This window comes from Battus philenor, unplaced genomic scaffold (genome assembly GCF_028537555.1).
Source record: "Battus philenor isolate CCGP_79_NKW_IND1 unplaced genomic scaffold, ilBatPhil1.0.hap1 SCAF_12, whole genome shotgun sequence".
Taxonomy (NCBI): domain Eukaryota; kingdom Metazoa; phylum Arthropoda; class Insecta; order Lepidoptera; family Papilionidae; genus Battus; species Battus philenor.
In genome coordinates this window covers 8974174-9000735 of record NW_027181674.1, presented here as the reverse complement: position 1 = coordinate 9000735, position 26562 = coordinate 8974174, and the positions used below count along the sequence as shown (strand labels likewise).

Here is a 26562-nt window from a genome sequence, read left to right as displayed (position 1 = left end):
AAGACATAATGCTATGCTGTGATCGGATATTAAGCCATTAGAAAATTATAACTGTTTAAAATTGCAACGAGTACATTTAATAACGATCATCTTTTTACAATTTATGCCTTTTTAAATATTGACATTCTTTTTGTTTCTTAAGATGTCACGATTGCGAATTGTGTTCCAGATATTAGCTCTTATTATTTTTAAACTACATATTGTGAAGTCTTCCTTACAATTGACTTTAATAAATATATTCTAAATTAATTACACGTTACGTAACATACAGATATCGCAAGGTAAACTTGTGTTAGGTACATAAGCATGCGGAAGGATAATTGAAATTGTACTAGCTGTTAAGCTTAATCTTACAAAAACATAGTGAATGGCATATTATAAAAACAGTTTTGTTTTACACGGAAGACTTGCATTAATGTCGGATTCGTTTGTATAATATCTGTGTTTAGGCGGATTATTTGAATCTTAGATTAAGATGTTGGTTCATATTTGGATTTCGTGATAGGTGATATTTTTACTCACCATTAAAATCGAAAGCGAATTTATTTCCCTACTTACCTGTCTAATGATAGGCTTGGTTTTCAGGAGAAGTAATCATTTTGATGTACCTACTGTGAAACGTGAACACGTTGAACTAAAAGCCTTGTTTTCTAATTAATACTCAAGTAAATTCATAAACAATCGAGTATACTTTCATAACCTTTTCATTTAATGGTAAGAAAAATTAAACTTTGCTAATATATGTACAAACTTGCGTTCGATATTACGCTATTCGTTATTATGCTAATTAAAAATAAATATGAAACGGAAATGTTGTACAAGTTTTCAATAATTGACTGCAGGTTTACCGTTTATGGTCGTCTTATCCTCTATTTTGACTAGTATTTTAAAATAAATTGTGATGTGTAAACAGATGGTATTACCATGTATTCCGTATATATTCCGTATATGGATGTAAGTTTTTTTAAGTTCTCGCTTATATCTACAAATAGTGTAATACAAATAATATAATTGGTTTTTAAAATTGAAAAATTTTCTTAAAACAAATTGTAGTTTAATCCAGAAAAGTTATATTTAAGAATATACTTCAATTAAAGCCAATTGTCTACAAAATTTTCAATGCTTTTATAATTTTTGCTCGGGCCTTGTGCATAAGGTGGCTCTGCGTTCGTATTGAAGAAAAATACGCCTGATGTGCTGAAATTATAATGAGAAATCGAATTAGGTTTTTTAACATTGTGAATGTATAAAATATAATTACCATATACATTATAGACATGTGATTTATTAAAGTTCGTGAACGGTATTCTTCTTCCGTATTCTATATGTAATATTAACATAATAAATTATCTAGCACGTATGAGTATGCATCCTATGTTTATCGATAGCTTTGAGATGTGCATAACATATTTACGTTACATCAGTGTTAGACAATCATTTTGTCTTTTTTTCATCCTTGCACATCTTGCATCCTTTTATAATTGAAACCTGACGTACTGCATTAACACTTATACCTCTTAACGATGTTTTATGATTTGCTGCTTAGTTTTTACATTCATTTTCAATCCCACAATTGATCTCATTTATTTTCAATAAATCACAATGACAAATAATTTTAGTCATATTGTTGGAGTAAAATTTAGTAGTGCACTAGAGCATGTACAGATACATTAAATACATTATTATACTCAAATTGATTAAATAATTTTATAAAATCATTGTCCAAATTTGATGATAGCCATCACAAAGTAATAAAATAACGTCAACTTATTAAAAACAAATAATAGTAGTGAAAGTACAGAAGTATCACTTTATGCACCTAGATACACAATATGTATACCAGGAATTGTTACCTTTAACGCCCGGTTCAACATAAATGACGTAATAACGAAACTGGAACAGAGCTGTCGTCTTGTTAAGCTATCTATTGTTTAAGCTATTGTGTCAATGATGGCTAGTTAAAAAAATATTAACAAATATTAAAAATATGTAACAGAAAATTTTACAATGAGCTAGTTATATGTATACTAGAAGGATGAATCATTTGCAATGGACTAAGTGGGCAATAAACTGTAGGCCTTGGCAGGAAAATTATTTACGTAATGAGACGTAGTATCTTGTTTTAAAGTAATGAACACAGACCCGGTGTTGCGCAAGATTTTGTTCTTTAAAACTATATGTAGGATTTTATTCTTACAAAAGGTCAGTATTAGAAACCATTTGGGAAAAGGTGATTACAAATGGATAATAACCTAATTATTTATCAGTTTTAAAATTAGATGTTCTTTGGTCGGACTGGCTATATAACAATGAAACAATAAAATAGTAATAATAAAGTGGTACACTAGTCTTTGTTTGCTGTTCATGCAAGATCCCGAAAAAACAGTGGCTACGGTTTATAAATTATTGCTTCCTTTATTTTTGACATTATATAAACTGTCTGTGTTAACCTATATATTAATATTTAAGACGCTAATCATTAGCTCACTAATATTTTTCGTTTGCTAACCAAACCTTCATAAAAATGTTTTGAATAGTTTTACGATGCTTGGACTTGTTTGAATTTATAAATTTTCAAATATTTTTCTCTCTCGTCTCTAATGCATTATAATAATTTTAATAAAATATTGATTTTTTCGTAGGGTATTGATTCTTATTGGTTTGTCTGATTTCTTATTGCTTTTATAAGTGTAAGGTTTTTTCTCGATGTTCCCGTTCTCCGCTAATAGGTCGGCCATATAAATTGATTAAAAATTGAACTTGATAACAATTTGTGATTATGAATTCAGTCATAACTCACCCACCACCATAATCTCTACTAAAGTCATCACCTCATAATCATTAATATAGATAAAATATTTACAAGTATATACTAACTTCAAAGGCATGTATTCACCGAACAAGACATTTTCATCAGAGCTGAACAAGGCACACCATCCAATAATATAAGCTATCCACGAGTAGCACTTCTTACCATAAAACCCTATTTTTGTAATTATTGACTCAGCGTAATAGATCGGAGCTCTTTCATGACCACATCCTGACACCGCTGAAAAACAGACATTACTTACAATAATAATCTTTTTGTCATCAGGATACCTCCAATAATTTTTAGTTAAGTACCAAATGAAAACCTTTAGCAGCGTAAACATTGGTGATAGTTTACGTTGTTACGTTCTTACGGGAAAAATATGTAGATCTTAATTAACAACGCGAGCTTACTCCTGAAAGCTGTACCACATATTTATCACGCTAATTCTAGAATATAGCGCGCTCTGTCTAACTTCACCTTTTATAAATAATAACACCTTTTTAATTCACATATGTACATGTTCACATCAAACCTTTGTAGCATTTAATTTCATTTTTAACCTAAGTAGTTACAATATTATAGAATGTGGTAATGCGGGACTAACTTTTTATTCATTAAATTAATATCAACACTGGCAAAAATAAAAAGAATTCTACTGAAAAAGGAGAATATACTATGGTATACGGTAATGTATCATAAAGCAAAGTGTTATTATCAATCATATATTATTAGTGTTCAAAATAATAGACACCTAAATTTCGATAACATATTTTTTGGCATGTAGAAGCATTTCGTTAGCCACAAAAAGTAGAACAACTTTATTCAAATAAATGCAGTACTGAATCGTAAATAATAATATCGTTGTAGTATAAGCACCAACTTTACATTCATCGAAAGCAGGAAGCAAGCACTTCTGTGTACTGCTGTATGACGCTCTTAGATCCCTGACTAAAGGAGATATTAAAATTTCGATGAAAAGTCAAAACAACACTTCTCAATGATCGGTTAAAGGATGTAATGAAAAGGTATGGTATATAAAGCTGAAATATAAAAAGGAAGAAATATAGCTAGACATAGATAGACATAGAATTCATATGCCATAGAGCTGCTTCTCACCATTACCCAAGACGTCATTATACATGGACAATGCAAAGTGAACACGTTCAAGACCTAATCAATCATATTGGTATTGCAAACCGATGGAAATCGTTTATTAACAACACGAAAATGATGTTAACTGCAGGAGCGACGACAAGATACTTTCGTTCTTTTTCTAAAGGTAAAGAGAGTTACTCTAAAACTCAAGTCAAAAACCTTTTCCATTAAAAGTACTCAGGGAACACATATAACAGATATAGACCTTTTTCTGGAGAAGTGGTGACTACACTGCGAAAATTGTACATAGAGCCTTAAAGAATAGCTGTATCTTGTATTCAGGAAGAAGAGCGCCATTTAAAGCCTGATGTTATTTAATACATAGGCTACACTACAATAGATGGGAGTCTCTATGGACAATTTTTAAGAAATGGGAGTACTTGAGCACTCGGTGAGACTGATCAAGAGTGTCTACGGCGACTGAGGATACATTTATTCTTTTTTTTATACGAGTACGAAAGGTATGCATTTCCATCCCCTTCTCTTCAATATTTATGCCGATTTTGTATCTCATCATCTTCTGAACGCAAACGTTAATAAGCGGTATGATTGAAATTTCCATTGACAAATGTTACGATAGTTGACTGGACTGGACATTTTACATCCACGCGAATACTGACATACTTTAGCTCGTGAGCAAGCTTGTTAACCGGGGCTGATCATTAAGACCAGCGATCAAGGAAGCTAAGAAAAGTAAAGAGGAGAATTTGCTAAGAGCTAAATATCGAGACTCGAAAGACAAAAACATATCCATCGCAACTAAAGACAGACTTGTTAGAACGGTATTCTCGATACACCTATACAGATCTGAATTATGTTCAATAAGTAGAGATAACAAAAAATATATATTGAGGCCCTTAAAAATGAGGTATTGTAGCAAATATCCTGGACAGCAAGACGTGCCATAAGTTACAGCCCCGATCAATTCACAATTAAGCCTAAGCTTTTCATACTATTTCACAAATGAGAGTATATCGTGATAAATCGTCAAGAATCGTTCGTATTTAGATATGGTGTAACAGGAAACATATTCACATACTTACTGTGGTTTTTATCTGCCTTGCATCCTGGTTGATTCGTGCCCCCGTTAGCGTAAAAGTCAGCTTGACCACTAATTTCTAATTTACCTTTCTGCAATGAATTGGTATGCAGGATATCTACGGTCTTTGCATCACTAGGGTCGATTTTTCTTTTTACGTCCGCGGTCGCAAATAATGGCAAAGCTGGGTCTAAACCTGTTATAATTAAATTTAAAAAGCCGAAAATACAAATTATGCTGCAAAAGTATATAAAAGGGTCTACTGCACACGCGTTTTATAAACCATTAAGTGCATAAATGCGTGTGTAACAAGTATAAATAAATAAGTAAATACTAAGGTACTTCATAAATCAATCAGTTTTGCATTATCAAGGAATTATAAACGTTTTTTCTGCAAAATGTCAATAATACATAATATCACTGAAAATTTGCGCGAACATATGAGACTTCGCATATTCACATATATATGTGCGAAGGGATAAAAATTTTAGATTTAATACTGTCATCATGCTGCTAATTTTTAAAGTATTACTTTTTGTATTGTTAAGTTAATTAATCTTTCCGTTTTCCATAAATTATATTTATGTATGTATTTTCATATATTTATTATATTGACATAGGGTGTTTATGTTATAATCTAAGTTTAAATACAATGTGTCTTCGTAACAATAGTTTTCTATATTAAGTACGTACATAAATTACATAATAATATTTTAGGTTGGAATAAACAAATAAAAAACAACGTAAAATAACGCGTCGAAGTCGATTGTCTACTATTAGTTTAAAATGTCTAATTAAAATCCTCCTAAACTTTCCCGAAAATCTAAACATGTTCAGTTCTGATAAAGATATATTTTTTTAAAACTAATCAAAATTGTCACATTAATAGGTTGGCCAAACAGTATAACGTTCTGCATAGTTCTAGTGACTCGAGAGTCTTTTTTAAAAATAAAGTTTTGAAACTTATCAGAGCGGCGCACATATTATCGGTGTGCTATAATGTATTCAAAGAACTGTGTGTAAAATATTTTTAATCTTATGCATGCTATGGTCGTTTATAATTGGTGCATCGTTTTTATAAAGATAAGTGCTGATTAATTTTTTTTGGATTCATTATCTGAGTGTATTTATTGGTAATTAACTGTTTTATTTTACCTGTAATGCGTTCCAATTTGCCTGATTTTATATAATTACTGACATATCCTGCAACGTGAGCTCCGAGACTGAAACCAATCACGTGAATCTTGGACAGTTGAACGCCGTGTTTCAGAACCAACTCATCGATCAGCTGGGCGGTACATTTCCCGGCTAACTCTGTATTTTGCGCCGCTTGCAGATAACACGGTTCTTGTACGATAGGATTGTAATCTACCGAGATAATGTTATAATTGCAGCATTCTAAATACGCTGAAAATATTAAAAACGAATCAATTACATTTTTGTTATTTTTTATTATATATGTCATAGATAATTTATTGATTTAAAAGAATACAATATATTCAGTACGTGATATGCATTTTGTAAAAAAAACAATAATCGATTGCAGCTAAGCAAACTGTTCTGCAGGCTCACTACAAGGTGGACTAACGACATAATTAAGATCGCGAGATGTCGCTGGATGCGTGCAACATACAGCCGGCCATTGTGGTGATCTTTGGGGGGAGGTCTTTGTAGTGGGCGTCTATCGACAGATAAGCTGATGATAATCATAAAGAAGATACTCACGTCAATAAAAACTACTCTAGTGATTACCGTAAACCTAAACAGATTATTTAAGATTTACGATTTAAGAATTACTCTATTTCCATAGCAACGTACACATAAAAAACGTAGCTATTTTTAAAATTAAAACCATCAATTTTTATTTAAAGTAAAGAATTAAAACTTGTAATAATATTATTAAGTAAAAAACATTCAGTAGCGCCTATCATTTACAACAATTTTAATTTATCTAAACGCAATTGTCATAATTACATGTCAAGGCGTTCTACTATAACAATACATCTTTTTCAACTTAAAGATTAAAAATAATGAGCGGAAGGAAAAACCACATTTACACGACGGTCTGAACGATAATAGATACAACGGCGTTAAATACTTCCTTATTTTATTTCCTTATCTCTTATTTTTAATATATATCTCATTCCATGACTACCTTCCTCTAGTAAGTTAAAAGAACGGATGTTTAATTTATTTACTGTATTAAGGAATTTGACGAATATTAGGACGTCATAAAATCTGAAATATGACTTGTTAGAGCAAGAATGCTACAAAGTGGTTAATTCAGACGCCATTGTCATTGCTCCAAGCCTTTCCAAGTTTTCTTTTAGGTAACATGGTTAAATTACTTTTGCTAAAGTACCTTTTATTAGGCATAATATTCAAACTAAAACTTATAATGTTTTTAAGTACTACTTTTTAAGATTCACGTAATAATGTGGAGTGATACATCAGTTTCACATGAAAGACATAAGTTTTTTGGATGGTTTATCGCTGTGACAATGCGGGTCCCTGCATGTGACTAAAGTATTGCGGCGTAGTCAAACCTGGCGGGTGGCTACTGATGAACTACTTATTGAAGTGTGTTATCTTCCACAATATTGGGTTATTTCCACATCAATATTAGTTTATGCAATTTGTATCGATCATGATCATCATCACTTCAGCCATAAGGCGTACACTGATGGACATAGGCCTCCCATACATTTACAATAGGACCAGTAAGAAGCGGCCTGCATCCAGTATCTTCCAAAGACTATAACAAGACCGTCGGTCCATCTTGTGGGCGAATGTTTTATGCTACGCTTGCCGGTTTGTAATCGCCTAAACCATAAGGCCTTGTCGTCCCTCTAGCGCATTTGTCGTTGCGCTATTTAGTCTACCCACTGCCCTTTCAATTTTATAATTTTCTGGGTTATAGCCCAACAAATGTAATCGGATATATCCAGTTACACTCGTTTGTATACGAATCTTCTAACTCCTGATTTGATCTCGTAGAGAGTATGTATGTATGCAAAATATATTCCTCCTTTCAGCTTATGGTCGCCCACTGCAAAGCAAACGCCATAGAAATCTATGGGGGTTATACCATAAGCGCCACGATTGTCAGGCGTATTTGGTGATCGATATTTATTTATGGTACGCAGAGGACGCTGCTGCCCATCCCCTGGAAAATTGTTTGTGATCGGTGACCATGCTATGAAATTAATGCACAAGTGTGAATTACATGCATAACTATATCGCGGGAATCGATCCGGCAGTCTACGATCGCAAGTCTCAGTGCTCTACCGCTAGGCTACCACTGCTCAAAATGTATTACAGCCACTTAATCTTACTTAATCGCATACAAAAATGTTCATTGTTGTAAGTTCGGGTGGCGGAATATTTTACTGTTTTAATAGGTGTGAATGTTAAGAGCAGTGACTAATATTTAAACACATTCGAGTTATAGCTCTCTTTCCATTACTTGGAAACAGATCTTGTAGTTATAATCTAAAACTTTATTTTTACTTTTAAGCGAATCATTAATGGTGCTGAAGAACTAAATATTAGTGAATGTTATCATTCTCATCGTATCAGCTGCCCGCCCACTGCAAGGCATTGGCCTCCTCTAAACATCGCGATGTCGACCAGTCTTGTGCTGCTCGCATCCAGCGACTTCCAGCGACTATAAGTATTTCGGCGAACTACATAGTAAAGGGGACTATCCACACCGCGTTTCCCAGGTTGTGGCCACCACCTTACGGCCCCAACGGTCATCGGTTGCATGAGCGATGTGCTGCATCCACTGTTTTTTCAGACGAGGATTTTTTAGAGCTTTACGCCTAATGAAGCCAAACAGTTTTGTATCTTATTTATTTTTTATTTCAATCCGTGTTCGGTATTTCTGCGGATTATTAGCTTATATTTGGTAATTGCAATAAATAAATCTGAAGCGTTATTTTTTAAAAACAATTCTATTCGTGAAATTCACTATTCATTTTTCATGTTAAATATTTCTAAAATCCTTTTGGTTATCTAACTAAGGATTTATTTCACCTGGTCTAATTTGTGTATTCGGAGCAAAATTTCTGTGACCCGTGTAACCGTGTATGATGAGTTTTATCGTTGCGTTGCAGACCCATGGTGCTCTATCTATAGATTCAGGCTCAGAAACCCTTAATTCGTACGGTTTTATTTTATTAGCCCTGTAAAAAAAAACATATTAGCACAGAAAGAAAATATTATACAGAGAGACTTTTTTAGAACGATTGGTCGTAAAAATGGGATATTTTATAAAGTGGTACCATATTTAATGTTTTCTAAAATTTTTGATTTTATTATTTAAATGCTATGCAATTTTGATACGTAGAAATTTGTCATATTGTAATCAGTACTAACAAAAATTAAATTTGTGCAAACGTTTTATATGACAGACATTTGCAATTAAGCTTTTCAGAGGCAACCTTCCATTTTTAAATATTAAAACGTTTACATTTTACTTAACTCAGAGACTGCATAATGACGGCTCGTTCTTGCGCGAGGGGGTTAATCTCTAAACATAAGCAAATAGTCTTTACTCTGATAGGGATTGAGAACGTCATAACTAGTGAAATTATTAGATCAATGACAGTTACTATGAATAAGTTTATCAAGATTACGAGAACAGACGTGATATTGAGACTTTAGAACTTAGAATAGATTTTAGAAGACTTTAGAACAGAGTGTTTGCATCACCCAGTCCTCTTTGCGTTCTATTTGCGACTAGACGTTTAAAATTAAAAAAAAAGTTGTCATCCCCTTTAAAACATAAAAAAATTATGACATTACCTCGTATATAACCAAAACGTTATATTTCGGTTCGGACAAATCAAAGGCGGTGTCACACAATTTTCTAAGCCTAAACCTGAACATACACCTAAAAAAATTAAAAATCATGATTATTTCTATTTACACAAAAATATTCTAAATAGCTTTTTTTTTTCGTAAATATGAATTTAAAACATGTTAATAGCATTTGATATCGGCTTTACATCTATTAGGCAGCAGTGTAGCGTTATGATTAATGTCCTTGAATAATTAACTTTACTGATGCTGTATTAGGTAATAAATGAAAAGGAAATTCAAAAACCAATAAGCGAATAAAATTGTACATCGTTTTTTGTTCTCATTAAGAAAGATTTTTTTAAGATGATTGATCAAACACCCAAAGCGATGCTATTTAGACTTTCAACTTACAAATGACTTCTAAACTCAAATCTTATGCTAATTAGATTTATGTCTATTTTTTACATATTATGCAAATTATGACATAAGTAGGAAAAAAATTCCACTAATCGTCCATTATAGCTTTATGTTGTACTTGTTTTCTAAATGTATGTATATTATGTATTATAACCTTTTCCACTATCTTAATTCCAAATGTAAATATTTTTATTTCAACCTTATCTTTTTTTTTCTTACAATCCACATTTCCTGTAAATTTTATTCATAGTAACTATTATTCTAATGAATAGACAAAGTTTTATCTACAAAATAATTAAAATATTGACACAGTTACAAAACTCCTTGAGTTTAATCATTTTTATTACACTTGAAGCCTCGCTGACTCAAAAATATCTAATTCTATTGGTATCACTTTTATAAATTATTGATAGCCTAATTTATAAGATTGGAGTTACGCAAAACAATGCTTTTATTATTTTTCATGTTATTTTGAATTCCTTATTCAAATTTCTGAGTAGCAATCATCGAGTGCTACATCAGATTACATGGTTGCCAGCGCCTGATTCAAACACGCGTTTAATTTGCATTCGATCCAGATATAATATAATAAATAAAAAATACTGAATGGGGCCAAAATGGCCAGTGAATAAAGAAAGTGTTTGCACTCAACGCTGCACTTCATATTTACGGAAAAAAAACAGTAATAATTATTTTGATTTTTAACGTAGGTCAGCGAATCTTCTAAAATGGGCATATGGTTTCTTTACATTGTATATGAAAGTTCGAGACATATCTTTAGAAAGTCTTTTTATATTTAAGTATAGTATATAGGTGTCATTTTGTTTGATGACTAATTAGTATCTTGTAGGTAGTGAACTTATGCAAATACTGTAGAAATTATGGGATAAAAAAACACGAAAAGTATTTTGCAGCCTCTTTTGATGTCTAACTAATCTAAACACTGCCTAAACAATTCTCAAGAGACTGAAACGAGTGGAAATCTGAAGGTGGTAGGATCATCTAGTCTATATGGCGGATGTATCATCACCTCCATGCTATACTCTCTTACTTTTGGCTGAGTAGTTCAACGTGTGTGGTCTAACATTATCGGGATGAGAGACCTCACGCCTGCTATTGATTAATTCCGGGCGTTTCTTTACAGTTCCTGTATGAATTTGATTAGTTGTTAACAGTAGATATTCGAAAATGTAATCTTTTTAGCATCATCAAAACAGCCACATACATACCTAATACAGTCAAAGAGATTTTATTAACTATTTTTAAAAACTGTTTTCCTCGACCTCTATTATGTAAGATAGTTAGATAAGGGTGTTCTATTATATATATGTATATATATACATATATATATATATATACATATATATTTATGTATATCTATATAATGTCCCTAGATATTAATAAATATAAATAATTTTGCGAAATAACTTTTATTAATTATTTAATTTAACGGTTAAACTAAAATTAGCTATCACAAATCACTGCATTATTTTATCAGTGCAAAATTTTTATAATGTTTGATATAACTCTACACGAGTTACTCAAAAAAATTTTATGACTAATGTAATAGGACCTTTCTTAACGGTTTTGTTTAATCAAATATGTAAAATATATTTTTATAATTTATTAGTACCCTACCTCTTAGCTATCGACAAAGACGCGCATTTTATTTTTTATTAAATATATTTTCTACTTTACGATTTTTTGCGCGGATTTATTAAACCTAATTTTAAGAAAATAGCTTCGATTTGCTTGCATTAATCACTATAGAATTTCGTGTTTATATGTAAGGGCTTAAATAAAAAATATATACTTACGCAAGTGAATATATACGACCACAAATAACGATAGTAAGTTAATAAAGGGGCTTCCTCCGTTAAAAATAAACATTCTGTTTAAGTACCTGTACGACTAAATTATGCGAAACCTTTAACAGCAATAACTTTTGGTGTAATTTTGTACAGGTTCGTTTAACTTAAGGGTAATGCTTAGACTGCGTTGTCACTTTCGGTAGTAATTATCAACGGCACTGTGTTACAGTAATTTCGTGTACACAGTAGAAACGATCGCGACTCGTCGGTACAATGATAAATTATATTTATTTAATATAGGATTATAACTAATTCCCATATAATTATTTATACGGAACGGAGCAATAAACTGATAATCATATGAAAAACATATAATTCCCGTTGATATCAAACTTCCACCGCAACATGAAACATTATTTATTATTTTCACAAAAAATTCTAGTAGCAATAAAATAAATGAAGAACAAAACGTTAAAATATATTTTATAACTCCAGAGATAAATTATTTTCTTTTATTATCAGGTATATAAAAATTACGTCGTTTTTTATTCTGCTATACGAACCGAAAGATCGTAAGTCATAGATTATGAAGAAATGTGATGATTTCCTGGCTAGTAGGATACATATTTATACAACTAGTCGTCGCTGTCTTTTATTTTTAATATATCTAAGAGCTTGAAAACTAGTAACTCTATTAAGATGATTCTGATGTACATACATATTAGTTATTTATTTTCTGTTTCAACAGCCAAATATACATGACAAAAATACATGACAAAAATACAAGCACAAGCTAACTACTACAATTTTCTGACCTCTGTAGTTGAAGCTGGATATATGAGGGTAATTTCAACCAATTTTATTGTGTAACTGAATGGTTATCTACCTAGAAAAAAATGGGAAATGTTTGTGTTTTTTAATTTAACAAATACCACATTTTTTTTCAAAAAAGCTCGATGTTCCATGTTTATTATAGTCAACTTTAATGTATGTAATATATGTATTTTGGGGTGTCTCCGTATACAACAATTTCCCGATCAATTTACCAAGTTTATATTTCATAACTTTATTTGTAATTGAATTATTATCTGTCTAGAAAAATTGGGAAATATAAGTACTTTTAGAAAGTCTCTACGCAATGTTTGTTCCAAATTATTATGCACATGTGGAATAAAGAACTATGTTTCTGTATTTTCTCTTATCGATGTTGTAACTTTCAACTATTCTTCGGTTTTTTTAATATTTTAATTGTCTTTGAGGGCCAACTCACGATAAATATAAATAGAAATATTAAAAATATGTATATGTATAAAAACAAGTACAAGGTCTCCATCCAACTTGTAACTTTTTTCCAATTCTTTGGTACTTTTGTAAATATTACAGAACAGACTGCGAATACATAAATCGCTTAAACAATAAAGCACAACAAGTAAAAAGTAATTAATTAAAAGATAGAGAAAAATGTTTCAATTATTTATTGTAATATTCACATAATGTAAAATCAGTCGTTTTGAACAGAATATGCATTTGGCACTTTGTTCACTACTTAATATGGCTTAATACAATTTTTTTTTAAATAGAACACAGATAAGTAAATTTTCATAAAGTCATTTGGCTCGTTTTATTAAAAATTACATTATACATATGTCTTGTCCACACGGTAGATGAAAGTAATAACATTATAACAATCGGTGTTTAACGACAGTGAAATTAGTATATTCAATTAGAATTACACAAGTTTTAACTTTATTCAAGTTTTATCAAAGACAAATGATTTAGAATTTTTCTTAATTTAAAACATGATAAAAAATTGTACAAATAAGAAGTATTTATTTTCGCAACACAAAATCTGTTTAAGAAAAGGTTTCCAATAAATTTAACAATCATAAAATGCACCGTTATAGTATATCTATCATATCTAAATAATTAAACTATAGTATCTACAAGTCATCAAAAATATTTACATCGACAAACAAATACTACTACTATACCGAACTTATTAATAATAGCAAAATATGGCAAGAAAAATTTGAATCTACGAAAACCTTGATACAAGGTCTCAAAAAAATTTACATGACGGTTTAAATGAACTATATTTACATATTGTATAACATTGGTTTATACATATTCTTCCGAAGGTTTTGGTGTACTATTCGGAAGTCTCAACGAGGAAGACATTCGGCCATTTACTGCATCTGGTAATTCGGCTATATCTTTAAAAACTCCTATCATACTTTCAAAATTTGGACCCCAATTGAGGAAGTAATCCCAACCAAGCGTCGCTGGTGCGGGAGATCCATTTGCTTGCCTATATAATGCCGCACCTACATGAGGAGTTAAATCGTCATCGGAAGCGACTAGCGTGCTAAGAGATCCTCTAAACGAAGAGTCGAAACTTTCAAAAGGTGGAGGTAAAATAGGTTTTTTATTATTATTCCCGCTATTAATATTCTGTCTTCTTGAATCTTCAGGTTTATCTGCATTTATACTATTATTATCGTATTCAATTTCTGAGCAAGTAAAGCTATCGTTTCCACTTTCATCATCTGATCCTGTTGAACTTCTGTTGTCGACTGGTGGTGAATGGTGGCGATGGGACATATGATGGCTAACTCCGCCCCCTCGTGGAGCTTCACTTGAACTAGAGACTGCATCTAACGTTGAAACCAAACTAGAAGTTCGTTGCCTAGCATTCATTCTTTCTATTTCTTCTGCAGTCAACCCTACTGCACCAGATACAACAGAAACAACTTGAGGAACCTGCGGTGTTGCACTGGGAGTTTTTCTACCAGCAGAAGAACTTTGACCACTTAACTGAGACATTACAGGACTATTAAGACTGCGCTCACTATTACTATGCAAAACATCTTTTCCTACTCCTCCGGAGCTAGATGTAGTGGCTAATAAAGCACTTTGTAAAGGTTTTCCGGAAATATCGTGTAAAGTAAGAATTCTTGGTTGTTGACTAAGTTCACTACTCGGTGATAATCGAGCTAATGGAGTTGTTTGATGTTGTCTCGGTTGTGGTGGTGGTTGTGATGCTTGTGGTAAAACTCTAGGTGGATATGCGCTCGGATGATGTGGTGAATGCCTATGTTGTGGAGTTTGATGTTTATGATGGTATCCGGTTATAGGCGGAGGTGTTGCTTTATATTTCCTAACTCCAGGAGCTTCTCGAAAACCTTTGTAATGATAAACAATGTCTATGTCAGACGGTGCTATTGAGCTAGCATTTTCAAGATCATAGTGTTCGGGTATTTCTGAATTCAAGTCCATACCACTAGGATGATCATGATTGTGGTGTGAAGTATTTGTAGAAGGTGGTGGAGGTGGATTGTGATCTTCTCTTAAAGCAGGACTTTTACCGACGACCTCTCTTTCAATAATATCAGGTCGTTGCGGCCTAGGTGGATCTATACTCATTATTTCACGATCTTTGTATTTTTTTGACAATAACTCAGGACCTACAATATGCCCCACGTTTCTCATTATGTCGGCATTTTCTGACATATAACTATTCAAACTAGTTTCATTATTATGCATATTTCTGTTCATTATACTATCATTAGTTCCTGCAATCAAATTTGGTGCATTAAGCATTGCAGTCCCCCCGTTTTGTTTTGTATGTACGATGTTTGTCTTGCTTCCGGAGTTGTTGCCTTTTTCTTTTTTCTGTTTACGAAGCCGGTAGACGATAAATGATATTGAAATAGCTACAATAAGAATAATGAAAAATACTATAACAAGAGTAATGCCGATATTTAATGGATTCGGATTTTGAGCTGCGCCGGCGCCAAATGTACTGTGACATCCAGGTATTATTTTGCCTTTACGAATCACTTCCTTAAAAATAGTTCCATTACCAGAAAATGGTTGAAGTTCATAGTTAATACTAAAATTTGCTAAACAGCCCTCGAATTTATTACTGTTGGATATCCATTCCGACTTCACACCTCCCAAAGAAATTACGGTTAAATAAGGGTCTAGAAAGTCGTGTACTCCGGCTGCGTCAAGCTCTTCACCAAGAACAATATTATCAACAACCAATCGAATACTTCTTCCATGTGCATATAAAGTAACATTGTGCCAGTTTCCATCAGAAACCTCTCTCTGTTCGACTTGGCTCATGTTGACTATAGAGTTTTGTTTTGAAATGTAACTAATTTTTCCTTCATTTAATTCAACAATAGTATAATATTTGTCAGTAGCTGCATAAAATAAAACACCTTCTTTTCGATTTGTTTTAAAAAAGAACGTTAAAATTTTTGGCGGATTATTTACTTTCATTATGGTTTTTCCCTTTCCACTTTTTCTTTCCCAAATTGTATTTCCGCCATAAAATGACTCTAGCAACTGCATTCTTCGATGTTTTTCAGATATAACATAAACAATATAACCAGTTTCGCTAACTGAAATAGGCTGGAGCGCAGAGTTACAGTCAGGAGAAATAAGTTTTCCACATTTACAGTCATTTGTCTTCCATCTATCAAGGCACGTTCCAAAACCACAAACATCTTTTTTGTAACATGTCCCTTTTTCTGTACGATCACAGTTAAATTCAATTCCCCGTTTCTGAAGAGGATTTGTTAAATTTAATAAACGACCATTAATCGTAATGCTGTGCATACATCCAATAAAATCATCGGAATGAATTTGTCCTGGACGTTCTAGAACGGGATCTGCTTTATGTAATCCACCGATGAGTAGAGGTTCATTGTTAAAATTTAACGTCCTGTAAAAATACAAAAGAGCAAATTTAATAAAGAAGAGATGCTGATAATAAAGTGACTTATATATCTGATGTTAAGTCTAGAAATCTGTATTTAAATACTATTTGTAATTTTACGAACTTTTATCATGATATATCCTCCAGTTATATATGGTTCTTTTTATTAGCACTTACAATAGGTGTCATTTTGAATATTCATAAATGTTAAACATTTTTAATCTTTATAATCTTTTAATTGAACATCAGAACACGAAATTTTCGAACTGAGCCTTACAATAAAGTTTACCTGATACTAAGACACAATAGTAGTCAAATATTTCACCTGTCTAATGAAGTTATCTATACATTATCCGACTCCATGAAATAAATGAAATAATAAAGATGAGTTGTATTAAACTACAAGTTATTATTATTAGAACAAAAGAAATACGTACCCAGCTTGTCCAGTATCGTCGTCATAACATGAACTATCACCTGGTTCACATTCCATACATATATCGCCATGATCGGTACAGGAGGTAACGCTTAACGAAATTACACGGCCATTTCGCGTAGCTGTTAGTTTGTACCATTTGCCATCTGCGATGTTTACTTCAGCATCCATAATTGATACCGAAGTAATAGATGTCCTAGCACCCCCAAAAGAAAATATAGGTTTGCCTCCTAAGATCTCTATTGCTATAAAATCAGATCGACCTCCAGTTTGTGCACCGTAGTTATATAATAACAAAGCATCAGGTTTTATAGTAGCAAATATTATAGTAATATCATTGGTGGAGGCATCAAGAGCCGGAAATTGCATATAAGACAGTTCCTTAAATCCAAATGTAGAACTTTCGCAGTGAGTTCCATAGCGGCCATTAGTGCAGCTGCATTTATAGCCTGGCTTTAAACTGATGCAGATACCACCATGCATACAAGGGTTAGGCCTACAAGAGTCCACTAGAGCTTCGCATTGATCTCCACGGTAACCTGGTCGGCATAAACAAAAGAATGAATTTCTGTCTGAACTTTCTTTACAAGATCCTCCGTTTTTACACGGATTGCTACTACAAACATCGTCCCTTTCGAACTGGCACGTTTTACCTTCTCGTCTTGGAGGACATGTACACACAAAATCATGACCTTGCTTTCTGCATTGACCTCCATAATTACAAGGATTTGGCGAACAGGGATCTTGTCGCTTCTCACAGTTTATACCCATAAATCTATCTGTGCAGTGACAAGTATAATCATGACGAACCAGAGGCGAAGAAATAACAAGCGTTGAACTTTCAATAGTTCTTATTTCGTCTAATACCTTAATAGCATCAGTACAAACGCCATCGTTAAGGCATTGTTGTAAAGTACAGGGATAGTATGACATAATGACTGCGGTCTTTAACATCTTACTTATTTCGAATTCCTTTTTTCGGGCATGATTTTCGGTATACTCTTTTTTCCATATTGTATTATTACTTTTAATAGCTATAGTTAAATCTAAACTGTCTTTATCTTCATTTATACTGTATAGAGAAACACTTTCGTCGTTTTTTAGACCATTTTTTAAAATTTCAAGTAAGTTACGATAGTGGTGTGTAAGAAACTCTGAAGCAGTCATGTTTGTAACTCTAGTTGTAATTGATTGATCAACTGTAGTATTGCCAAATGAAAAGTATTCAACACTTATAGACGATGTAACATCTTTATGAATCCCATCATTACCTAATACGGAAAATGAATATCCTTGGCCTGGTCTAATAGCATTGGTGTAAAGATCACATCCTTTTCTTATATTAAATAACGCAAGCGTATTTTCAGTAGTGGATTCTTTAATAATTCTACATTTGTAGTCTCCAATAATATCCGGATCATTTGGTTTCACATCAGCAATCTTACCAACAGGAACTTTGTTATTAAATGCATAAACAAGAACATGGGCAGATCTAGGGGAAGGCGGATTATCATTTCTGTCTAATACGTTTATAACTATTGTATAACTTGATTTCATTACGGGCGCACCACTGTCTTCAATTTGAATTACTATTTCTAGTTGAGGGGTTAATTCTCTGTCAAGTTTTTTAGAAGTTAATAACACTCCTGTATGTTTGTGAACTTTTACATAGTTTTGATGTTTACCTCCAATTATGGAATAAGAGAACGGGGCTCCATTTGGTGGCAAATCGGGATCATTTGCAGATAAAGTTGTTATACTGGTATTAGGTGGTTCATTTTCATAAACAGCTCCATCAAAGTTTGTAACATCAAATATTGGACCATTATCGTTAACATCTGTCACAGTTATTTTAACTGTAGTAGTACCAGTTTGAGGAGGTATACCAGTGTCAATCGCTCCGACTAGAAGTGAATATGTCGGTATTGTTTCACGATCAAGCTGGCGAGAAACTTCAATTTCACCGCTTTGAGAGTCAATTCTAAAGTCTTGATTTGAATTTCCACTGACAATAGAATAACTAAATTGATTATTCTGTGGACGCACGTCCTTATCCACTGCTTTCACTTGTAATACTTTTTGACCGATTATCGCCGATTCAGAAATTGTTGCTTCATAATAATTTCGTAAGAATTCAGGTGGATCATTTCCATCTTGTATCGATATTATAACTTGTGCCTCATCTGTATCATTACCATGAATTCCACCCGAATTTTTAGCCAAGACTGTCAAAACTACCCTATTTTGTGTTTCTCTATCTAAGTAACGAGCTACTCTTATGACACCCGTTTGCGAATTAATATTAAATCCTTTATCGTTACTAGAACCGACAAACAAATAATAAATAATGCCATCATCGCCACTATCCTGATCTGTGGCTTGAATTATACCAACGTTAGTGCCAACTTCAGCTGACTCCGAAACATCAAAATGGAAAACAGGTTGAATAAATTTAGGATAAAATTCGTTTACACCCGTTATATGTACTATGATTTCAGTTGCACTTTGCATTATGGAATCAGGATTTTCAGCGATTACTTCTAATTTGTATGACATTTTTTCTTCGTAATCAAATATTTCTTTAGAAAATATTTCTCCAGTATTTATGTCAATGTTGAATAAAGATGACATTTCATTTTTAATGTAATATTTTATGATTGAATTTTTTGGGGAATCTATATCTACTGCCTGTACCTTAAAGATGAAACTATTTACTGGTGAATTTTCCGCTAAATAGGCTTCGTAATGTGTTTGATTGAATTGAGGAGCGTTATCATTTATATCTGTTAAAATTATAGTAACTGTAGCAGTAGCTTCTTTGGGCTTAAATCCAAGATCGCTGGCAGTAATATTAAGACTATATTCTTGAATTTCATCATAGTCTAATGGTCGCAATATACTAATTGTACCCAAAACTGGATCAACTTGAAATTCTTTATCAGTGTTACCCGATGAAATAGAATACCGAACAATCCCATTAGGTCCATCGTCTTCATCGGTAGCTTTCAAAGTAAGTATGGGTGATCCAATTGGTTCGTTTTCAGGAACAATTACTTGATAACTAAGAGCCGTAAATTTAGGATTATATATATTTTCTCCTGTCACTACGAAAGTTATCACAGTTTCATCTTTTTGGGGCGGGATTCCGCGGTCAACTGCTTTTACTTTAAGTTCATAATATTGCCCAATAATATAAAATTTTTTATTTACATATATCCATCCGTCTGTCTTATCAACGGTAAAAAACGACGTCCCGTTGCCACCAGAAGCTTTGTATTCAATTTCTGCATTTATTCCAAAGTCCAAATTATCTTCTGCAGTTAACTTAATTATTTTTTCCCCAATAAGAGCATCTTGTGGTACAGGCACAAACCTTTCATGTTCTGTGAATTTCGGTTTGTTGTTATTTGCGTCCACAACATTAATCGTTACTAAACATTCGGAAGACATTGGCGGTTTTCCGTTATCAGTTGCAACAACTATAACAGAATAAGTATTTTCAGGTGAGGAATTAATTAATGTTCTTTTATAATTCATCATAAACTTGCTTAAGATTTCGCCTGTTGCTGGATCAATAGTAAACAAATCGGACGTTTGCTGTAATGAATATGAGATTATCGAATTTGGTCCTTGTTTATCTTTATCCGTAGCTATTACTTGACCCACAAAACTATTCTTATTTTGTAACTCAGGAAAGTTAAAACTGTAGAAAGAATATTCAAATTCTGGTGCGTTGTCATTTTGATCTTGGATAGTAATAGTTAAAGGTGTCTCAGATCTCCATGCTCCATCGATTGCAGCTACCTTAAGGATATATTCATCTTGAAGTTCTCTATCTAAAGGCCTAGCTACTGTTACATTCCCACTGATGGGATCAATGAGAAATTTTTCTCCTGGGTTTTCAACAAAACTATAAGAAGCATTAGCATTTGTTCCTATATCAAGGTCCGAACTTGTTACCCTTATAACAAATGAGCCGATTTCAGCGTTTTCAGTTACATTAACACTAAACAGTCGAGTGAAACGTGGAGGATTATCATTTTTATCTAAAACTGTAAGAAGTACAGTAGATGTTCCAACTAATTGAGGAATTCCATGGTCAACCGCTTCTACTAAAATTTCGTAGTAAGGTATGGATTCCCTGTCTAAAGCTATGTTTGTATAAATTTCACCACTTTCAGAATCAATTCCAAAAGTCTCTTCGTAATCATTGACAAGTCTATATGATATTCTTCCATTTTCATTAGAATCCTCATCGTGAGCTTCAATTTTAACGACTAACTGAGGAGGGGATTCTTCTTCTGGTACTGTTGCGTTATAAAGTATGTTGTCTATGATGGGTGCATTATCGTTTGCATCTGTTACTTTTATCTCTATTTCAATAAATGATTTAAGCGGTGGATTGTCTGAATCTCTTACCTCGAACCAAACTTCATAGAACGGCATTGTCTCATAATCAAGACCTTTACCTGTGATAAATACTTCACCGCTTATCGGTTCTACTTTCAGAGCATCGCCTACATTACCCCCAGCAATAGCATATTGTAATGAACTAACAGGTCCACTTTTAGGAGAAATTGCAGATAATCTAGTTACCAAAACTCCTTCCGGTGTATTTTCGGAGAATGTGAATGTGAGCTTATTAGTTACAGAAAACTTCGGAAAATTTTTCACAGATTGTAGTGTAAGTAGGAGGTTAGCTGTACTATGTCTTGGAACGGCACCACAATCAGTAGCCATTATAATTAAATTAAAAGAAGTGTTGTCTTTAACATTATCAAGTGTCTCTTTTGCTTTTATAACTCCGGTTTCTTTATTAATACTGAAAAACTCTCGATGTTCTCCTTTTAAATTATACAGGATCTTTTTATTTTGTCCAATGTCATTGTCTGTAGCCCTAATGCCAAAAATAAAATCTCCTGGACGAATGCGGTCTGAAATAAACGTTTCATATTCTGACTGCGGAAAAATTGGTGTATTATCGTTTTCGTCTTCCACTACAATAGTAACATTAGCTGTTGCTGTTCGGGGGTCAGTGGTAGACGAATCTTGTGCCATTATAATTAAATAATAAACATCCCAATCTTCTCTATCTAACGTAATATTAGTCGAAATTACACCGGTCATCGAATTAATTGCAAATCTTTCAGATTTTTCACCAAGTAAACTATATCTTATTTTAGCGTTATTCCCGATATCTTTGTCTACTGCTTTTGGCTCCAAAACTATGATGCCAGCAGGCATGTTTTCTTTTACAGTGGTTTTATAACTTTGTCTTTCGAAATCTGGACTGTTATCGTTGACGTCTTGTACAATTATTTTTACAGTACCAGAACCAGTAAGGGGCGGTGAACCTGAAACACATTGAATAACAATTACTTAAATTTAAAAAAAAATATTTATTTTGAATAATTTTAAGTGATTTTATTATTAATTACCTGTATCCATAGCGACAAGAGACAGCGTATATTCTTCTTGTGATTCCCTATCTAGCGTTCGTAATAAAGAAATTTGTCCGGATGAAGCATTTATTTTGAACAAATCAGCGTCACCCTCTTTTATGAAGTAACGTACTTGGTTATTAAAAGGAGGAGAATCAGCATCATAAGCGCGAACCGTAATTATATATCCTCCGTTAGGTGGTATGACATTTTCCATCACATATGACAAATAAGGTGAGTCTAAGAATGTAGGAGGGTTGTCATTAATATCTTGGATAGATATAGATAGTTCGGCTGTATCGAATCTAACGTCATCTTTAGCACAATCTTCTGTCCTAATTGTAAGTAAATAGCGTGATTTCCTTTCGTAATTGAGATTTTTCGCCACTCTTACAATGCCGGTATCTTCACTAATACTAAAATCTCTATTTTCATCGCCCGATGCAATGGAGTACCTTACTCTTCCATTTAAACCCTCATCAACGTCGGTTGCTGAAACCTATAAGTTTATAATTAAAATAATTTGCTTTTTCTCTATTTAAATATTTATTTTGTTACTAAATAAACTTACTTGCAAAACACTGGCTCCAATACTGGCATTTTCGGGAACTGAGGCACTATATTGTTTTGGATCGAATACGGGACTATTGTCATTCTCATCAAGAATTTGAATAAGTATCATAGTTTTGGTAACCTTAGGAGGATCACCTCTATCTTTTGCTGTTACAGATATCGTGTAACTTGACCTCAGCTCTCTGTCTAGTTTTCCAGTAGCCCGTAAAATTCCATCGACGTTACCAAGAGAAAAATACCCGTTAATTTCAGGGTCTGGTTCCATAAAGTATTCGATGTATCCATTCCTTCCCTCGTCTTTATCTATAGCTTTCACTGTCATTACGACAGTGTTTAGAGGAATGTTTTCAAAGACTGTTGTCATATTAGGACTAACAAACTCCGGAAACATGTCATTGACATCCTTTAACTGTATTGTAACCTGAAAATCAATTTTATCATTTAATTTAAAAATATTTATTAATATATATACATAATTACTTTAATCAAGTTGAATTAAATGTTACATAAACTTGTAAAGGAAATATAAATTTACAATATTATATAAGAAATGTTATGAGAATACATAAAACAATTACTTGTACAGTAGAAGAGAGTTGCGGTTCTGGAGCTTTAGCCAAATCTTTTGCGGTGACAATTAAGTTATAAATCGGGGTTTTTTCTCTGTCTAAGTTTTTACTTGTACTTATAGTCCCATTTGATGAAATTTTAAAATCAGAGGTGTCATCACCAGAAGTAATGCTATATATAATTTTTCCATTATACCCTGTAATATTTAACACATACATAACGTCAATATTGCAGTAATATGATAGTTCACATGGCTAAACTTAGTATTAGACAACATAAGGAAGTGTTACTTACGAAAAATCCAATGAAGCATTTATTTCACAAAAAATATGGTTATAAAGTGCATCATCATTTTAAATAAAGAATAAAAAAGTTAAAAAATTACCTGAATCCATATCGGTTGCACTTATTGTCACCACCGAAGTTCCAATGGGAACATCTTCCAAGATTTCATTAGAAAAACTCATTGGGTCAAAAATAGGTGCATTGTCGTTAAGATCAATAACATTAATATAAACGGTAACTGTGCCAGATAGGGATGGATGGCCATTGTCTTGCGCTTGTGCAACTAATATGTAGTGTTGTGTCTGAAAATTAATAAACATTTAATTGAATTATTATTTGATATTTTAATTTATCAGCTCTTAAGAATGAATGTCCCAGTAATTACAGAATTTTTAAAAAATTTAAAATTAAATACAGAATCTTATAAAAAAGCTATATAAATAACATAGAATAGAAGACGTGTTTATAAATTTCTCCTGGTTAAGACCATCTAAGTAAAAATCAGCGGCCAAATATAAACGTTAACATTAATAGTCAAAAGGAACCGACCAAGTCGAGGTTCAAACCTCATAGGCTCCCTTGGTACGAAATGCTAAGCGGGTATTTTTTTTCCGAGGTCCCAACGTTAGAGCACATGGGCATAGTCACTCCATGGGACGACCGCCAAAGCGATCTAAGACCTCGACGGCCTTCCAATCCGTTGAAATAGTATATAGCGGCCTAAGCGGAGGCTCCTCCGGTAACCTCCGAGTTTTGCTACTTTAAACGAGTTTCGAGTGTGAAGACGCTGTAGCCAATATTGCGACTAGCTATCCTGAATGTATATTCACATGTATCAAAGTCATGAGAGTAGATGAATACACAGAATTTGGAATTACAAATTCTGTTGAATACTACACTCTTATGGACAAATCGTATGTTAGCTTATCTAAACCTACGCTTGTTTTCATGTCTGGTTTGTCGTACGAGCGACCATAGCTCCTGCATATAATTACTTTCTACCAAATAAAAAAGGTTCATAATTATTTCAAAAAAAAAATAACACTGCACTTATAACGAATAACTTACTAAATGCTTAATATAAATTTTTAATAATTACGGTTACATTAAGATTTTCCATATAACAGGGTAACAAAATGTTCCAACTATGACAAGCTCCCTCGTACGTGGATTGTGAAGATCGAGATGACGATTTAAAAAAAGAACGGTGGTCGAGGAATCCGGCCCATGGATGTTTTGCAGACGGCCGCTTTGTCTGACATTGTTCGAGCCTTAATTTCGACGGCGGATCGAGTGGCCAAATACCGAATATGATGCGCGACGCTAAAAAACTGTACCGGGATGAAATTAGCAGCTCTCTAGCGGAGTACGTGGAATTGGCGGGCGATCGGGACAACGAGTGTACAACAAATTGTTTTTACTAATTAGCAAAGGCGACTGACATGATGACGCGGCCCAGACACTCGCCATTTGCACATGCATATGTATTACAACGCTGATATATTGCATTACATATTAGCTTTATGACATAATAATTAACTTTTAAAGTAATATAACTAAATTTATACACAATTCCTTCGTCATTTAGTTTGTACCACATATCAATTTTCAAGACGGGCACGTGAGGGAGACTAGCTATTGAAGCGCATTGAACTTTTTTATAATAAATAACGTTTACTGTATGACGATTTACGGTTGTGGGAAATTTAACAACTTGTTATTTTATAGATGTATTGATGAGTATTACAATAAGCTAGTTACGGCATTAAGTACAGCGATAACTCGTTAACCATGCTTATAGGAGGTTGTGAAACTTAAATAATGCCCATTGCCTTATGAGGCCACAAAAACTATAACAAAAATAAACATTTTGAAACTAGGAATGTAACAAAATGAAAAGTATTTTGAGAGATTTTTTTTCTGTTTTAGTTGTAATTAAAATACGGAAATAAAACACCATTAATAATCCTAAAAGTTATTAACTTTTGATCAATTTAAAGTGAACCCTTTGATTAACATTATATTAAACTTTATTTTTATAGGTAAATCTCTGAAAATATTTTTAAATAATAAATACTATTTACATCCATTAAAAAATATTTCACGTGTTTGTTCCGCACGAAAAAGGTTGGTATTCAAACAAAAACTTATAAAAAGGTTCGATTATCTCTAATGAATATGATAGACGCCGCAAATCAAAACTCGTTTTATTTCTCTCTCTTTTTATATGTTCAGACAATTTCTCTTCTTCGCTAAGAATAAGGCGGCCTTCAATGAGTGAATATAGGCATTGGACGCGTAAGGCCGTGAGTTCATGCCGCACCGACTTGCATTAAAAACCCGCTCAAGGGCAAGTCCTTCATTTCTGAATTGCTCATCTTACCTACAATGTGCTATATTTTATACGGTATATAATAAACTGATCTTAAGTTAATCTTTTTAGTGCTCAATTAACTTATTTTAAAAGTAAAATCATGGAAGCATCGTTTGG

At 32.9% G+C, this 26562-nt stretch overlaps 2 protein-coding genes across 2 annotated transcripts in view; both read right to left on the bottom strand.

Annotated features, from left to right (window-relative positions):
• Positions 1–1091: 1091 nt before the first annotated feature.
• LOC137932868 (pancreatic triacylglycerol lipase-like) lies at positions 1092–12119 on the bottom strand. The gene is made up of 7 exons (XM_068776554.1): positions 12047–12119; positions 9816–9903; positions 9045–9193; positions 6162–6413; positions 5011–5202; positions 2878–3049; positions 1092–1197 (listed from the first exon to the last, which is right to left on the bottom strand). The coding sequence occupies exons 1-7, from the start codon at positions 12117–12119 to the stop codon at positions 1092–1094; spliced, it is 1032 nt and encodes a 343-aa protein (XP_068632655.1).
• Positions 12120–13550: 1431 nt separating this feature from the next.
• The window catches only part of ft (cadherin-related tumor suppressor fat), an 86271-nt gene continuing 73259 nt past the window's right edge, over positions 13551–26562 (bottom strand). Inside the window, exons 4-9 of the mRNA XM_068776456.1 lie at positions 24172–24373; positions 23795–23982; positions 23215–23637; positions 22641–23142; positions 17204–22556; positions 13551–16772 (exon numbers count right to left, since the gene is read on the bottom strand). Of these exons, the coding sequence (XP_068632557.1) occupies positions 14159–16772; positions 17204–22556; positions 22641–23142; positions 23215–23637; positions 23795–23982; positions 24172–24373 (9282 nt within the window). The 3' untranslated portion in view covers positions 13551–14158. The remainder of the gene's footprint in view (positions 16773–17203; positions 22557–22640; positions 23143–23214; positions 23638–23794; positions 23983–24171; positions 24374–26562) is intronic.

What these genes read in the sequence shown, in the direction of transcription:
- LOC137932868 (XM_068776554.1), bottom strand. Translation starts at nt 12,119, where the DNA reads ATGTTTATTTTTAACGGAGGAAGCCCCTTTATTAACTTACTATCGTTA. An exon ending in ACGTTTTGGTTATATACGAG is followed by an intron (nt 9,194 to 9,815) that starts GTAATGTCATAA and finishes TTTTTTTTACAG; the next exon opens with GGCTAATAAAATAAAACCGT. An exon ending in GGTGAATACATGCCTTTGAA is followed by an intron (nt 1,198 to 2,877) that starts GTTAGTATATAC and finishes TTATAATTTCAG; the next exon opens with CACATCAGGCGTATTTTTCT.